Here is a 16651-nt window from a genome sequence, read left to right on the forward strand (position 1 = left end):
CCAGCACTGGGCAGTGCTGCCAGGAGCCACCTCTGAGATGAGGACCATGGCTGCTGCCCATGATGTACCTCAGCCTGACTGATGTGAAAACGTCTATTTGGGAGCACTGTGGGTGCACTGCTGTGTGTGTTCACCTCCCTCGTGGGCTCCTGCTCCTGGGATGCTGCTGAGGCACCAGTGCCTGCTGGGCTTCCCTTGCCCACACTGCTGTGTGCCAGCTGTGGGCAATGCTGGTGGCATACTGGCCTGGGACACATGTGAACCATTCCTCTGCTGATCCCACCAACCTCTGCATTTGGGATTTGGGGACTTACACCACCACAGCAGCACCAGTGCATTCAGAAATGCATCCATGAGTCATTAAAAGAGCTTTTTATTTCCTTATTACCACATTTTCGTTGCATTCTCTCAACTTTTGCCTTACAAGAGCAAAAGTTATTTCTTTTAGAAATGTTTATTGAAATGCAATGTTATCTCAAAACCACAGAGATTGCTGTGGTCCCTCTCCAACTCCTCAGTCCATCCTCTGGAGTGGTGCAGCTATCCCAGCAGGGCACAGCACTCCCTGGGATCAGGAGAGCCTCGTGGTCTGCTTTATCCACTTCACATACTTTGAGACCCTGGTGTAGATGCCATATTTGCCTGGCAGGGCACATTCCTCTCCTCAGCTGGTGATGCCTGTGAGAAACCAGGTGCCCTCAATCTCCGTGGTGTAGGGCCCCCCCCTGTCCCCCTCGCAGATGTCCCTGCCCCCGGATGGGAAGCCTGCACAGAACATGTTCTTCAGGATGGTGGTGGAGGTGCTCTTGAAGCAAGTGGGCCGGTCAACAAAGGGCACCTTGAGGACCTGGAGGGTGGTGGCCTTGTGGCCATGGAAAAGCTGCTTGCCCCAGCCGCTGACTGTGCCAATGCCTTGCTTCAGCAGAGCATTGGTGAACTCGTGGCTGCCCAGGCAGATGGGGGTGACGTAGCTGTTGAAGGTGAGGGGCTGGTCCAGCTCCAGGAGGGCAATGTCGTTGTGGTACTCGTTGATGGAGGCGTTGTATGTGGGGTGGGGGAGCAGTCTCACCACCTTACGCCACTGCTCCATGTGGTCGTCGCTCCTGGCATCGTGTTCACCTGCAGAGACAAATGTGACTGGGGCTGCATCCCTCCATGGCAGGACCAGGGACTGTGCCCTGGTGGTGCCATCCTGGTGTGATTCCAGCCCAGCCCAGTGGCTGCCAAGGGCTCAGCCCTCAGATTGCTCCTGGCCAGGCTGCTGGCTCCTTGTCAAAGGCAGCTGCAGGTTCCCTCACATCTCAGGCCCCCGGTAAAACCCAGGTGTGACACTGGGCACACATCACCCAATCAGGCACCAAAGATGCAGATGTTTTTGCCAGAGTCAACAGCAATGTGGCCGTTTTGGGGATTTAGCACCCTCAGAGAGATGTAAGGGGATGTCGCCCTTGCAGCAAAGGGGGCAGAACTCACTGATGAAAAAAACCTTGGTTTAAAATAAATAATTTATTAGTGAAAAGAAACCTTACCTTCCCCTTTCTGAACCCCCAGAGCCACGGGGCAGGATGGGGCGCAGGAGGGCACAATGACATGCCCGATGCTCACAGGTGCCCCCGAGCCCCTATGCCCCCGCCCGAGGCTCAGCTGCTCACAGTCGCTGTGATCGAGGTGCCGTCAGCCTGTTACCTTCCCCCGCCTTGTGTAACAGGTAGGGAGAGGGAAGGGTGTGTTCCGTGCTCCCAGCTCGGTGAAGGGGCAGCAGCTGGTGCCGCCCGCCTGCGCTGAAGGCTGAGAGCAGGATGACTTTTCCTGACCGCTCTCCCACAGCCCCCGGGGCGAGGGGTGCGTTTGGCCCCTGCTGCGGGGTTTTTGCTCGCTCTGCCGAGCTCTCCAGAACGCACCATCGCCTCTGAGCAACATCTACGGCACTCGGGCCCGGCCGTGCGCTGCTGCAGAGCCGGCGCGGAGCGGCGCGGAGCCAGCCAGAGGTGAACGGGTGCGGCAGGCTCAGAGAGGGCTTTTTTCTGGGCAGAGTGGGAATGTCAGCTCCCTCCCAGGCTGTTTCTACAGTGTAAACGCAAGACAAACGTGGGGCAGACTTTCAGGTGGCTTTTCTCACGTTAGAGATGCTTGCTATTGCTGTGGACCTGAAAATGTGATTCAGGGATGAAAGTGGAGAAGCAAAGAAGCGTAGGGGAGGGGAATGCTTCTTCCACTGGGCTTTAAAGCTGCCTGGATGAGCCTCTGGCTCAGATGAGCTCGCCCATGGCCAGGTTGATCTGTGTTTACACTGCAGTCCAGCAGCTCTGTGGCTTTAGGACCAAGGCAGACCTAGCTCACTGCTCCTACCAGAGGTGGTGGTACCTGCAGGGACCGGGCTGATGAAATGCTGCAACTTCATCTGGGGCCTCCGTGCCGCGCAGCAGCTCGTGTCCTGCTGCTGCCCATCACTGCGGTCACGGTGTCCTGTGCTATGCCTTGTCCAGCCAGTGCAAGCCCTGTGTCCCTCCCCTCCTGCCCAGGTGCTCACCTGCCACAGCAGTGAGGTTGTGGGTGTAGCCCGGCTTCAGGCAGTGTGCTGCTGTCACCACCCACTTCTCGTTGATGATGGATGCGCCGCAGAAGCCCAAGCCTTCACTGTTCACCAGCAGAACCTGTGGGAGCAGGGGGAAATCACACTCTTAGGTTTGTGTAAGCTTGGACCAGTGGAAGGTGACCCTGGTCACAGCAGGAGGTTGGAAGTAGCTGATCTTTAAGGTCCCTTCCAACCCAAACTGTTGGATGATTCTATGATCTGCTGAAACTGATGGAGCCATAAAATGAGTTGCATTGCTCCTTGCAAAACTCCCTTCCCTCAGCCTTCAGCTTACTTTTGGTACATTCATGGACATTGAGCAATCTGTTGCTGTAGCTCAACCCTTTGTGGCCCACCAGGTAAAGCTGCTGTGACTGACTTCTGGCTTTCTTTGCCAGAGGAGAGCCCCATGCAGGCAAGTTTGGTTGCTGTGGCATAAAACTGTGTACAGAAAGAAGCTGTGTTCCTGTTAGGCTCGAGACTATTGCCAGTCTAACCTCAGAGACAGGCTTTGGGTATTTAAAAGTAAGATGATCCTGTACTCAGAAAGTAACTGCTGGAGTTACAGGTTTGCAGAAAGAGCTGGTACCTGCCAGGGCACCTCTCCTTTCATGCTGTTTGACCCGCCGACAATGCGCGTGCCCATCCTGAGCACAGGTGTGATCCTCATGGTGGCAGCGGTGCTGCTTTCCGTGGTGTTGTCCAGCACCTCGTCAGGGGTATCGTCAAGGTCATCACCCGTGATCTTGCAGTGCTCAAAGGTGTTCATGGATCGGGTGAGCTTCCTCTTGGCTTCAGGAGCCGTGATCCTCCCACAGGGATATGGCACTAGGAGAGGAACAGTCACAGCTGTCACTGACTGTGTCACACCGAGCTATGGTGACCAAACGAGCAGGCAAGGAGGGAAATGCTGCCTCACCTCAGCACGGTTTTGGACCAGCACAGGGCTGTGGGCTGATGTGTTGGTTTAGCACAGATAGTGAAGTGCAATAAGTAGTTTCTTTTGAATTGACAACCAAAATAGCTAATTGCATGCAGGGATACACCTCTGGGAAACACACAGCCTTAGAAGGGAGCCTGGGATCTCTCTCTTTTTTGCTTCTGCCTTCACAGGAGGTAAGGCAAGGCAGTCTTGGCTCTCTCCTTTGGAGAGGGCTGGGGCGGCCTGGCCTGCCCGGGCCTTCACGGGAGGCCTGCCTGGCCCGGTGACTCCCAGGCCAGGGGAGGGGATGATGTGCCCCCATCCCGGAACGAATCGGTTTTTTAGCAGCTGGAAACACCCTGCTGCTCCCCTATGGGGGGGAGCTGGCCCGAGGCCTGGCCGTGGGCCTGAGCCCTTCCCCCAGCAGGGAGAGGGGAACCTGCAGCCTTCGCCCACTCCAAGCTGGGCCCACCCTGAAGGAGATGGAGGGGTGGGGGCAAGGAGCCTTTCACCAGCCAGACTGCTCTGAAATCTGAGTTTTTCCCCCATTCCCGCGGCTTTTGAAAATCCTGGCTGCCACTGGCAGAAATCACGTGACCACCGCAGGCCTGGGCAAGCTTTAACTCTTTCCTGCCAACACGAAGCTTTTAAGACTTAACTCTTCCCAGAGAGAGAGAAGAGAGACAGAGTGAACATAGAGAGGACCCAGCATAACAGTCAGATTGAGAGAGTGAGTGAAAGATTAATTAGAGGAAGGATGAAGGAGTTGCCTGCTGGCTGGACTTTCTAGTTTGAGCTATGGAAATGAACTCTGTTGGTAGATTGTTCTTTAAATCATGGAAAAATATGCATTTGAAGAGATGATTTAAGCAAAAGTGTTTGTAATAAACTGTATGAGAAGCTCCCCCACTAGTGAAAGGAGTGAGAAGACATCTCTGTTCCTTGAGATGAGAAATCCTTTGCTTTGAAGTTGTTTATCTTTAAAAGGTGACACCCCAGATGCCTGAGTTCCACAACCCATAAGCAGCTTGGGAAACTGCTAATGGGAGGAGACCACATAGAAGCAAGTTTTCCCCGGGTGGCTGTTTCTGAGAGTTTCGACCCACAAGAAAACTTTTCTAAATTGTCAGTGAGAGAATTCCATGTGATAAAAATAGGGTAAAAATTCGTGTATAAAATAATAATTCGATGTATAATGAAACAAAGCTAAAGTAAAATTGTAAAATCCAATAGAAGGGTAACCGTTCTCTCTCAGCCTGCTAATCTCAGTTGAAAAGACAGGACGAAGGTCATCAACTTAGACAAAAGACACTGGCCAACCCTGATAAGAATCGCTTCCTCGCCAAGGCAAGGAGAAATTCCTTCCTGACGTCGATGCCAATTTCATCAACTTTCTGGTGCCACGAGCGGAATGAAATCAACATAAGACAGACCCTTGGAATTGACATAAGAAAGGAGCCTTCCCGGAATGAGACAACTAAACTTGATGAGGTCCGGGAGGGCCATCGAAAAGAAATCCGGACTATTCAACCCACCTTGGACACCTGGACTGCCTAAGGGCAGAAAATTCCTATAAAACGGTGGACTGAGAGCTGCACTGGCGTGGACTAGGGCGTCTGGTACATCGGTGCGGACCTCTATCCACCCAGCGCGCGCTGACAATTTCCTATTTTTGTGGTTTTTCTCTTTTTCAGGTGCTCGATATTCTGTTATTAATAAGTTGTCATTTATTAACCTGAAATTTGCCTTTGCATTTATAACAGATTTGGTGCCGTGACTCGGATTCGGAGGAAGCTGCGGGGACCTGCGATCCAGGAGGGTACCCCCGCTGATTTCGGCGGCCTGGTGAGTGAGGAGACCCCGCGGCTCCACCCGAACCTCCGAACCAAATTTAGGAGCGAGAAAACCACAAAAATAGGACAGGGGAAAGAACGGATCCGGGGGCAAGGAGAGCTCGGGAAGGCAAAGGGCCTTCGGAAAAGCCGCGGCTTGCAATTGCTCGTAAAACGTCTACGTGCACGAAGACATCCACGCAGGAAAAGGAGCTGTAAGTACTGCTGGTTGAGCGGGTGATTGGGCGAGTGTGTGAGACGTGATCTGATCACGGAGCGAGTGCGGACTTCAAGGTCGCAGTTCCGTCTTTTCCCGCGAGGGGAGCGGTCGGCCGCGAAGGAAGCGATTTCGTGTGAAACTCTCTTACATTGCTTGTCAAAACCGGGACGAAGGAAGTCTCGGGGACCAATCACGGAGTGGGCAAAAAGGGGAAGGGTACGTCCTGTTGAGCTCGGGAATCGGTAAACCCTTTTTGCCAGCGGACCAAGGTAAGGGTCCAAAGAGAATCCGAAAGGATTGAGAGCCGATCAGGAACCCTCGGCACAGCTCGCTGGAGGGGGAGTGATCGAAAAAGCCCCATCCCCTGAGAAACAACCAAAGACACAACGCACAGGCAGAAAAGTCGACTTGCAGGGAATTTCGAAGATTTGGTAAGGAAATTCGCGAAATATGGGACAGAAAAAGAGTAAGCCCCAGAAAAAAACCTCAGAAAGCCCCCCCTCTGGTAAGGGAAAGGGAACCATGAAAATCCCTCGAAATAGTCCCTTGGGGTGGATGTTGGAGCACTGGGGAGATTGTCCACAGAGGAAAGAGAAATCTAAGGAAAGAATGATTTACTATTGCATGGATGTGTGGGGTGGAGAGAAATTGGGGGAACACCTTACATGGCCGGTAATGGGATCATTTGAAAGCTGGACATGTAGTAAGTTAAATCGCTATGTGAAAAACAAGAGCCCCTCGAACCCCGAGGAGAGGGAATATGCCCGGCTTTGGTTAAACACCCGAGCTGGTTTATTCCCGATAAAACAGAAAGGGCGGCCCGGAACTGGGACCGAGCCCTGGGAGCCCCTAGATCACCTCCCACCTCCCTACATTGGGCTGAATTCCCCACCCTCTCCAGAGCAAGTGGTGCCCACAGCCCCTTCCGATCCTCCAAACCAGCTTTTGGGGGTACAGGCATCTCAGGTGGGGAGTCATGCCTCCCCTCCATTGTCCCCACTGGCAGCTCCCTCCCTGCCACCCCCGCTCCTGCCTCTCCCGTCTGGCCTGGGTCCGTCGGCGGCGCCCCCGCCGATAGATGCCATGACCGCGGGAGCCCCCTCTGAGATCCCGTCTGCGCCAGCTTGGGGGCACTCTCGGTCACCTTTTCCGCCGCCACCAGGGTTGCTCCGAGCGGAGGAGAGACCCCCCTCGGCTGCACAGGCGGCAGTCCCGCCCCCGCAGTCCGGGAAAGGGAGACAACCCACTGCTACCAGTTCTCCCCCTGCTAGCAGAACCCGATTGAAAGCAAGGAGGATGAGTGATGAATGGGGAGAGAATGAGAATGTGGGACACAGTTTACTTCCATTAAGGGAAGTACCAACGGCCCCAGGGATCATTGGATTTGTAAATGTGCCTCTCAATACAGGAGACGTAAGAGCGTTCAAAAAGGAAATGGGGCGATTGTTGGATGATCCTTTTGGTGTTGCGGACAGGTTGGATGAGTTCCTAGGGAGCAGCATTTATACATATGAGGACCTGATGGCAATCCTGAGGTCTTTATTCAATAGTGAGGAAAGAGAGATGATAAAACAAGCGGGTATCAGAGACTGGGACCGGAGGAACCCACAGGGGACACCTGGGGATCAAAAGTGGCCCAGCTCTAGCCCAAACTGGAATGCACAAACAGAGGACGGGAGAAGGAGCATGGTAGATCTAAGGAACATCATAATTCAGGGCATCCGGGAAGCTGTCCCAAGGGGTCAGAACATTAGCAAGGTTTTCAATGAATGTCAGGGGAAAGATGAATCCCCCACTGAATGGATTGAGCGATTAAGGCGAAGTCTACAGATATATTCTGGGACGGACCCTAATTCCCCTGTGGGGGAAGTTCTGCTCAAAACTCAGTTTGTGGCAAGGTCATGGGAGGACATTCGGAAAAAATTGGAAAAGATAGAGGGTTGGCAGGACAAAAGCTTGCAGAAATTGTTGCGGGAAGCCCAGAAAATATACATGAGGAGGGAGGATGAAAAGCAGAAAGTACAAGCTAAGGTTTTGGTAGCTGCGGTGAAGGAGGTCCAGAGACAGGAACAGGCTTCGGGGAAATATAAAACCTTACCCCGAAAGTCTCAAGGCCCCCGAAAAGCAGCCCCAGACACGAGAAGGGAACTGCCCGAGTGCTACTATTGCAAAAGGGTAGGACACCTTCGAAGGGACTGCAAAAAGAGAATTAAAGATGAAAAAGTATTTCAGGAAGATTAGGGGTGTCAGGGGCTCTTCACCTTGGGGACCAGGACATCTAACGAGCCCCTGGTAAAACTGAAAGTGGGTCCCCAGCGTCAAGAAACCGTTTTTCTGGTGGATACCGGGGCAGAAAGGAGCACTTTACAAAATCTACCAATAGGGTGCACGGTCGGTAAGGAGAAAGTTGTAGTGGTGGGTGCAAAAGGGGATCCCTTTAAAGTACCTGTGATAGAAAGCGTGGAGATTGAATCAGAAAATAAAGTCTGCCTAGGGAATTTGTTGTTGGTAGAGGAAGCTGATTACAACTTGCTAGGGAGAGATATGATCATAGCTCTTGGAATTAGCATAGTTGTAAGAAGTTCCAATCTTGTGGTGAAAATGTTTAAACTCACTGAGAAGGATGAGGCAGACATCAATCCAGAGGTATGGCACTCTAAAGGGGAGGTGGGGAAGCTAGAAATAGACCCTATTCATATTATAATCGAGAACCCCGGGGACCCTATACGGGTCAAACAGTATCCCATTCCCCTGGAAGGGAGAAAGGGATTGAAGCAGGTTATCGATGACCTCTTGAGGGGAGGAACAATAGAGCCATGCATGTCCCCCCATAACACCCCTATACTGGCTGTAAAGAAGGCAGATGGAAGCTATCGGTTAGTTCAGGATTTGAGGGCAGTGAATGCCCGAACCAGGACTAGGTTTCCGGTAGTGGCCAATCCGTATACTTTGTTGAATCGGCTTACGCCTGAGGATGTGTGGTATAGTGTGATTGACCTGAAGGATGCATTTTGGACTTGCCCTTTGGATGAGAAAAGCAGGGATTACTTTGCTTTTCAGTGGGAGGACCCCGATACCAACAGAAAACAGCAGTTGAGATGGACGGTGCTTCCGCAAGGATTTGTAGAATCCCCTAATCTATTCGGGCAGGCCCTGGAGCACCTCTTGACTCAGTTTACCCCAAAGGCAGAGACGAAATTGTTGCAGTATGTGGATGATCTGCTAATAGCAGGATCTTCAAAGGAGCGGGTGAGGGAATGTACAGTGGAATTGTTAAACTTTATTGGAGCTAAGGGTCTGAAAGTTTCAAAATCCAAACTGCAGTTCACGGAGCCCGAAGTGAAGTACCTGGGGCATTGGCTGTCCCAAGGGAAAAAGAAATTGGACCCTGAGAGAGTCGCGGGAATTATAGCATTGCCCGCGCCAAAAACTAAAAGGCAAATACGCCAATTGTTAGGGCTCCTGGGATACTGCAGGCAGTGGATTGAGGGTTTCAGTGAAAAGGTAAAATTTCTGTATGAAAGATTAAACACCGACAGAGTGAAGTGGACCGAACAGGATGAATTAGATTTTCAAAAATTAAAAGAGGTTCTCATGACAGCCCCAGTACTGACCCTTCCAGATGTGAATAAAGAATTCCAGTTGTTTGTAGATGTTAGTGGGCAAACTGCACAGGGAGTCCTGACTCAGGAATGGGCCAACAAAAAGAAACCCATAGGATTTTTATCAAAAATCCTGGATCCTGTGAGTCGAGGTTGGCCTACGTGTTTGCAGGCTATAGTTGCAGTGGCACTCCTGGTGGAAGAGGCGAAAAAGATTACCTTCGGAGCCTCTCTGGTAGTTTACACCCCTCACAATGTGAGAAACATTCTGCAACAAAAAGCGGAAAAGTGGCTGACCGATTCCAGGCTTCTAAAATATGAAGCCATCCTAATCAGCTCCCCAGGATTGGAGTTGAAAACCACCTCGGCACAAAACCCTGCACAGTTCATGTTTGGAGACCTTTCTGAGGAACTGTTGCATAATTGTGCTGAGATCGTGGAACTTCAGACAAAAGTAAGATCAGATTTGGAGGATCAGGAATTGGAGGGGGGAGAGAAATGGTTTGTGGATAAGTCGGCAAGAGTAGTCGAGGGGAAAAGAAAATCAGGATATGCAGTGGTGGATGGCAGAACAGGAAGAGTGGTGGAATCGGGTCCCCTAAGACCCGAATGGTCGGCCCAGGCTTGTGAACTTTATGCTCTCCTGAAAGCTCTCAAAGGGTTAAAGGGAAAGAAGGGGACCATATTCACTGATTCTCGGTATGCGTTTGGGGTGGTTCACACTTTTGGGAAAATTTGGGAAGAAAGGGGCTTGATAAACACAAAAGGAAAAGGTTTGGTCCACGGCGAAATGATTCGACAAATCTTGGAGGCAATCAGGGAACCAAAAGAGATTGCGGTGGTGCATGTAAAAGGGCATCAGGTCGAGTTGCAATTTCAGACGCGTGGGAATAACCTGGCTGACCAAGAGGCAAAAAGGGCAGCATTACTCACAGTAAAAATCCCCGAGGTGATTGGGGAGGAAAACTCCGGAATCCAAATATGTCCCTCTGAAAGGGACATTGAAGGATTCAAGGAGATGGGAGGGGCATTGGAGATGGGAAAATGGAAATTACCAGATGGAAGGGAATTGGTCCCGAAAGGAGTGGCCAGAGGGATCCTGAGACGCCTGCACGAACAGACCCACTGGGGAACACGGGCATTGGCTGACCAGTTTCTGAAATTCTTTGGGTGCAAGGGGATCTTTGAGTTGGCAAAACAAGAGGTACAAAGGTGCGTGACTTGCCAGAAAGTGAATCGATCCAGATCCAGACAAGCGGCTTGGGGAGGTCGTCCGATTTCATACCGGCCGTTTGAAAGGATCCAGGTGGATTTCACTAAATTACCAAAGGTCGAAAGGTATAGGTACTTATTGGTTATTGTGGACAAATTGACACATTGGGTAGAGGCGTACCCAAGGGCAAAAGCCACGGCTCAAACGGTTTCCAAAGTATTATTAGAAGAAATAGTCCCCAGGTATGGAATAGTGGATTGCATAGATTCAGATCAAGGGACTCATTTTACCTCGAAAATCATAAAACAATTAACCGAGGCCTTGAGAATCAGATGGCAATATCACACCCCCTGGCACCCTCAAAGTTCAGGGCAAGTAGAAAGAATGAATCAGACCTTAAAAACTCAGTTGGCAAAACTCATGCTGGAAACTAAGATGTGTTGGGTAAAATGCCTTCCCCTTGCTTTGTTGAACATAAAAACCATGCCTCATTCTGATACGGGACTGTCCCCCTTTGAAATGTTGTATGGGATGCCATACAAACATGGAATGCCTGTGGGACATCCCCGAGTCGAGGATGTGCAGTTACAACCTTATCTCATCACTGTAAACAAAAATTTACAAGAGCTCAGAAGGCGTGGACTCATCCCCCAAAGTGGCCCTCTCGGATTTGCAATTCATCAGATTCGGCCCAGAGATAAAGTGTTAATCAGGACTTGGAAAGAGATTCCTCTCGCCCCGCAGTGGGAAGGGCCGTTCCTGGTACTACTCACGACTGACACCGCAGTTCGAACCGCTGAGAAGGGTTGGACTCATTCCTCAAGAGTGAAAAAGATCGGGGACCCAAAAGCCTCGGACTGGAAGGTCACCACCCCTCCTGGAGAGCTCAAAATCAAACTCAGGCGTCAACCTAGATGACCGACCAGATAAGTTGTAATACCCCAGGTTGTGAGTGCTTTCCTTTCATTCACTTTGAATGCGTGTACTGTAAACAGGTTTGAGTCACCCATTGTTGGAGAAGGAGTCGACCTAAAGGTCTGTGCACTAACTGTCTAATCGAGGAGCAGGTTAACACAGACCGCCTCTTAGTACTTGCCACTCGGGCCGGACTTTTTGAATTAGATTCTCCTGAGTGGTATCAGATTTTCAAAAAGGGAATAAAGAGAAAATTGGACGCTAAAGCAGAACCCTTAGCAATTGAGTGCCGGAGGACCATCAAGGTACCTTGCCGAGGAGATACAATCAAATTATCCCGGTGAGCAACCTATAAGAGAAGGTTTGCCATCAGGACCACACGGGCCCCTGAAGCAAACCCTTGCTGTCGGGAAGATGGTTTACCCCGCCGTATGTTCCCATACGGGCGATGGGCAAGGCAGAGGGGTTTTTCGGTGGGGAATCCTGACGGTCCTGAGCCTAGCCGTGTGCTGGGCCAAGGGGGCCCTTCCAAGGGCGCTCCTAGGGGAGAATCCTCCCGCGAAGTGTGAATGGTGCTTAACAGCACCAGAAACCGAGCCGATAATGGATTGTCCTCTAAAAAGGCAGTTGGGTGATTGTTGGGCTAATGGCACTCGATTTCACCTTTGTGAATTGGAAGGAAGGGTCCGGTGCCAACGCTCAAGGGCAAGTCCTAAGGGCGGGCTGTTCAAGGATCCTGCTCACTCACTCGTTAGACGAAGGCGAGAACTCAAAACTACTTACCCGGTACCAACATGTCAACAATGTAACAAAACTGTATGGATGGGAGGAAAAAGGCAATCTACCTTCCTTGCCTACTATAAGGTGAACCCCCTGTGCTACGACAAAGCGAAACTAAAAATATGTAATATGGGTGGAAAATTGTATTGGGAAGGGAGAAATCTCAAACATGAGGAAACGAGTTTCTTGGACTCAGAACCCATCATTTTCGAGTTATTGCCTCCGGGAGATAAGCGTGTATGTTTGCAGTTTGACCAAGTTTTTTGTTTTTCAAGGGACGAGGAAGGGATGGACCCTGAAAGTAAAATGAAACAGGTAACATTGGAACTCAGGAAAAAGAAAGCTGAGGCCAGAAAGAGGAGAATTGAGCAAAAAAGGTTGAAATCGCTCAGTGAACAGTACGAGCAATTGGAAAGGCAATACGAGGATAGGGGATTTCCGGCCCCTAACCAAAACCTCTTTGTAGAACTAATGCAAGAGATAGCCACTGAATTGGGGCTGACGGATTGCTGGATTTGTGGGGGATTAAAGTCAGCCGAAAGGTGGCCCTGGAAAGGAGAAGGATTAGCCCCGGAACAACTTCTAAAATGAGAAAGCTCTAAATTGTCAAAAATAGTAAAGAGACCGGAGGGATGGATTTTGGAAAAAAGGATAGTGGGAACTATCTGCATCAGCCAAGAGGGGAAGGAGTTCACCGACCTGGTGGGTTATACTCCTTGCATAAATACCCTAACGGTGAATGACAAAACACGGGTCTGGCAACCTGAACCACCCTCCGGATATTGGAGCCAAATTCGAGAAAAAGATTGTGAGTGGTTTGAGACTATGGGACTTTGTTGGCACAAAAGTCCCGGGGCTAATCCATTTCAGGCACTAGCGGGACTAAAAGAGTACTGGGACGAGCCGGGGAGAACCAATATAGGCTGGAAAGCTCCAGATGGGATATATTGGATTTGTGGAAAGAAGGCTTATAGCGAACTTCCCCGAAAATGGAAGGGGTCCTGTACCCTAGGAATGATAAGACCCTTCTTTTTCACCTTGCCTAGAGCTGAAAGCAGTTTGTTAGGAGCTCCTCTGTTCGAAACATTAAACCGACAGAGAAGAGAGATAAGACGGGTGCTACCCATAGCCAGAGGCAACCAGAAATAGGGGGAGGAGGAGTGGCCCGCTGAAAGAATCATTGAGTATTATGGGCCAGCCACCTGGGCTAACGATGGCAGTTGGGGATATCGAACACCTATTTACCTCCTGAATAGGCTAATTCGGTTGCAAGCAGTGGTAGAAGTGGTTTCTAACCACACCTCAGAGGCCTTGGAACTCCTGGCAAAGCAGCATTCACAAATGAGGGCTTTTGTGTATCAAAATCGGCTTGCCCTAGACTACCTGCTAGCAGAGGAAGGAGGGGTCTGCGGCAGATTCAATGAATCAGAATGCTGCATCGAAATCGATGACTATGGGGAGACTATAAAAGGGTTAGCACAAAAAATCAAAAAGGTGGCACATGTGCCAGTCCAGAAGTGGAATTCAATTCTTCAGGCTTCATGGTGGGACCAGCTGTTCGGACAGAGGGAATGGTGGAAGAAAGTAATATTCTTTATAACATGCTCCATTGCAGGCATTGTCTTCCTCCCGTGTCTGATCCCTTGTTTCATTCGACTGATACATTCAGTCGTCCAAGGGATGCAAATAGCATCCCTTCCCATGGATCCAGAGGCAGCACAAGGAAAAACTGTGTCCAAAATAATGAAACTTAAGGAAGAAAAAGGTAAAAGAAGGGCGGCAGAGGCCCTAAAGGAATTCGAAAAGGAGCGGAAGCTCCAACAAGGTGATGAATCCTCTCAAGAGGACTGGGAAGAATGTGACTTTTTAAACTAAAATTAAGGTCAATAAAGGGAGAAAAACGAATTTTTAATTTGATGAATTATTAGGTGAGGGACTGTGATAAAAATAGGGTAAAAATTCGTGTATAAAATAATAATTCGATGTATAATGAAACAAAGCTAAAGTAAAATTGTAAAATCCAATAGAAGGGTAACCGTTCTCTCTCAGCCTGCTAATCTCAGTTGAAAAGACAGGACGAAGGTCATCAACTTAGACAAAAGACACTGGCCAACCCTGATAAGAATCGCTTCCTCGCCAAGGCAAGGAGAAATTCCTTCCTGACGTCGATGCCAATTTCATCAACTTTCTGGTGCCACGAGCGGAATGAAATCAACATAAGACAGACCCTTGGAATTGACATAAGAAAGGAGCCTTCCCGGAATGAGACAACTAAACTTGATGAGGTCCGGGAGGGCCATCGAAAAGAAATCCGGACTATTCAACCCACCTTGGACACCTGGACTGCCTAAGGGCAGAAAATTCCTATAAAACGGTGGACTGAGAGCTGCACTGGCGTGGACTAGGGCGTCTGGTACATCGGTGCGGACCTCTATCCACCCAGCGCGCGCTGACAATTTCCTATTTTTGTGGTTTTTCTCTTTTTCAGGTGCTCGATATTCTGTTATTAATAAATTGTCATTTATTAACCTGAAATTTGCCTTTGCATTTATAACATTCCATAATAAACAAGAGACTCCTCTCCTGAAAAACGAATGAAAGACTGTATTTAAATGGTGAAACTGATTGAATGTCACAAGTTTTGTCTCTATGTTGTTTGTAAAAAAGTGAACATTGTGAGGAAAGGAGAAAAGTTTTAAGTTTTGTTATAAATGCAATGGCAAAAATCGGATTAATAAAAAACCAATTTATTAGAAAAACGATCCCAATCACCGACAAAGAAAAAAACCACAAATAGGACAGGCAGCGCAGCACTGGGTGGACAGGGATCTACACCCTAAGGTACAGATTCTCCCAAATCCACACGGAGCGGACTGCAGCTTGGGGTTTTATAGGGCTTTTTGTATCCCGAGGCAAAACAGGTGTGGGGCATAGTCCAACAAATAGTCCAAATACATCTTTGAATGGATTTCCCGGATCCATCGAACTTTGCAAATTGTATTCGGGGAAGGTTCTTTTCACATGCGGATCAGGCTCACTGGTCCACGATTACATTGATGTGTAGTCTCCGGCGAGGAATTCCTCTTCATTCGGAGAGGAATTTCTCCCTCTGGGTATGATGCCGATTCTTATCTTGGTTGGCCAGTTTCTTTGTCCATCCTGATGGTCCCTGTCCTGCTCTTTGTCTCAGGCTGAGAGGCGGTTACTGTATGGGCAGCCGCCTGACTCGGGAAGAATTTTTAAAAAAGCCTATACCTTTTCACATTTTTATATTAACACCAATCTAACATATATTTCTATATTTTTCATCACGAATTTTTACCCCAATGTCACATTTATCACAGTTTCAATTTTTTTCCTTCCTTTTCCTTACTGTGTGTTAATAAACTGTTTACTTTTAAGTTGAGTCTGTTTTGCCTTTTTCTCCCAAAATTCTATTTCATAGTTAATAAATAAAATTCAGTGAACGTAAAACCACCACAGCTGACCACGTGTACCCTGTGCACATGTGCCTGTGCCTTGGAGCTGCAGTGTGAGTGATATGTAAAAGTAGCAAAAGCATAGATTGTTTCTGGGCTTTGGAAATGACTTCTGAACAGCTTTAAAAGTGAAAAAAGCTTGTGTTGAGCCCATGTGCCTGATGGGCTGGGGCAGCTGTGCCTGCTCTTGGCAGGATGTGTGCTGCATACCTGGGAATCCTGTGCTGGGCAGCCGGGCGCTTGGCCGGCATTTCTACAGCAGCGACTCCAGAACAATAAACAGCCAGCTGGGAGAGGGCAGGAAATAATGTCTGCCAATTAATTGTACAGATAATCCTGCTTGGCACCAAGGTGAGGAAAACAATAAACTCTTCCTAGAGTTGTATATTTTCTCTGTTAATGAAGATCTCATCTGTAGGCTCGTTTCAGACGAGCTCTTCCCATTCCTCTCCCATGCAATGTGTGCCGAATTCCTGCTGGTAGTGGCAGTCAAAATAGTAAATAGCACCAGGCATTCTTTCATTTGAAAAGCTTTCAGAAGCACTGAGCAAACAAACATTAGTGTAAAATCAGATGTGTGTGTGAGAAATCTGGTTGTGATTTGTGTCAACAGAAACCATGGGATTATTATAAAGAAGAGTTTTAAATCAGCTAAGTAAGGCATGGAAGTGGGGTTTAACAAGGCAACTATATAACAGTAGACTTTTAGCTAACAGTTTGTTTTAACGACAAAATTGTAATTGTTTGATTACCTTGTATAGGTTTTAAACTGTCCTTAGTATAAGTATAGAAGAATTTGTAAAGGGGAACTGGGACTAACATAAACTGAGAGACTTTACAGAGATATTTTGAAACATGCTGATTTTGAGGTTTTGTAACAGAGAGAGGGGCCTCATGCAGACAAGTGTTGGGGCCCTGCTAGCTTTGGGTTGTGTAATGACTGAAAGGAGGCTTGCAAAATGTATGCTGACTAACAGAATATATATGCTTGTTTAAGCAAACTATATAACCAAAAATAATGCTAGTGGAAAAAGATATTTTAAAAGAAGAATGAGGGAGCTGGAGAGGCATCAGAAGACCATCTCAGACCACCTTCCCAACAGACCTTTGAAA

At 48.9% G+C, this 16651-nt stretch overlaps 1 protein-coding gene across 1 annotated transcript in view; it reads right to left on the minus strand.

Moving 5' to 3' along the window:
• Nucleotides 1-664: 664 nt before the first annotated feature.
• LOC310922042 (coagulation factor IX-like) overlaps nt 665-16651 on the minus strand; it is a gene marked incomplete at both ends in the record, with an annotated part of 41487 nt that continues 25500 nt past the window's right edge. The window contains 3 exons of the mRNA XM_083882338.1: nt 665-1119; nt 2531-2654; nt 3165-3403. Coding sequence (XP_083738464.1) covers nt 665-1119; nt 2531-2654; nt 3165-3403 — 818 coding nt within the window. The remainder of the gene's footprint in view (nt 1120-2530; nt 2655-3164; nt 3404-16651) is intronic.

Source organism: Zosterops lateralis (genome assembly GCF_965231275.1).
Source record: "Zosterops lateralis genome assembly, chromosome: W".
In the NCBI taxonomy this organism is placed as follows: domain Eukaryota; kingdom Metazoa; phylum Chordata; class Aves; order Passeriformes; family Zosteropidae; genus Zosterops; species Zosterops lateralis.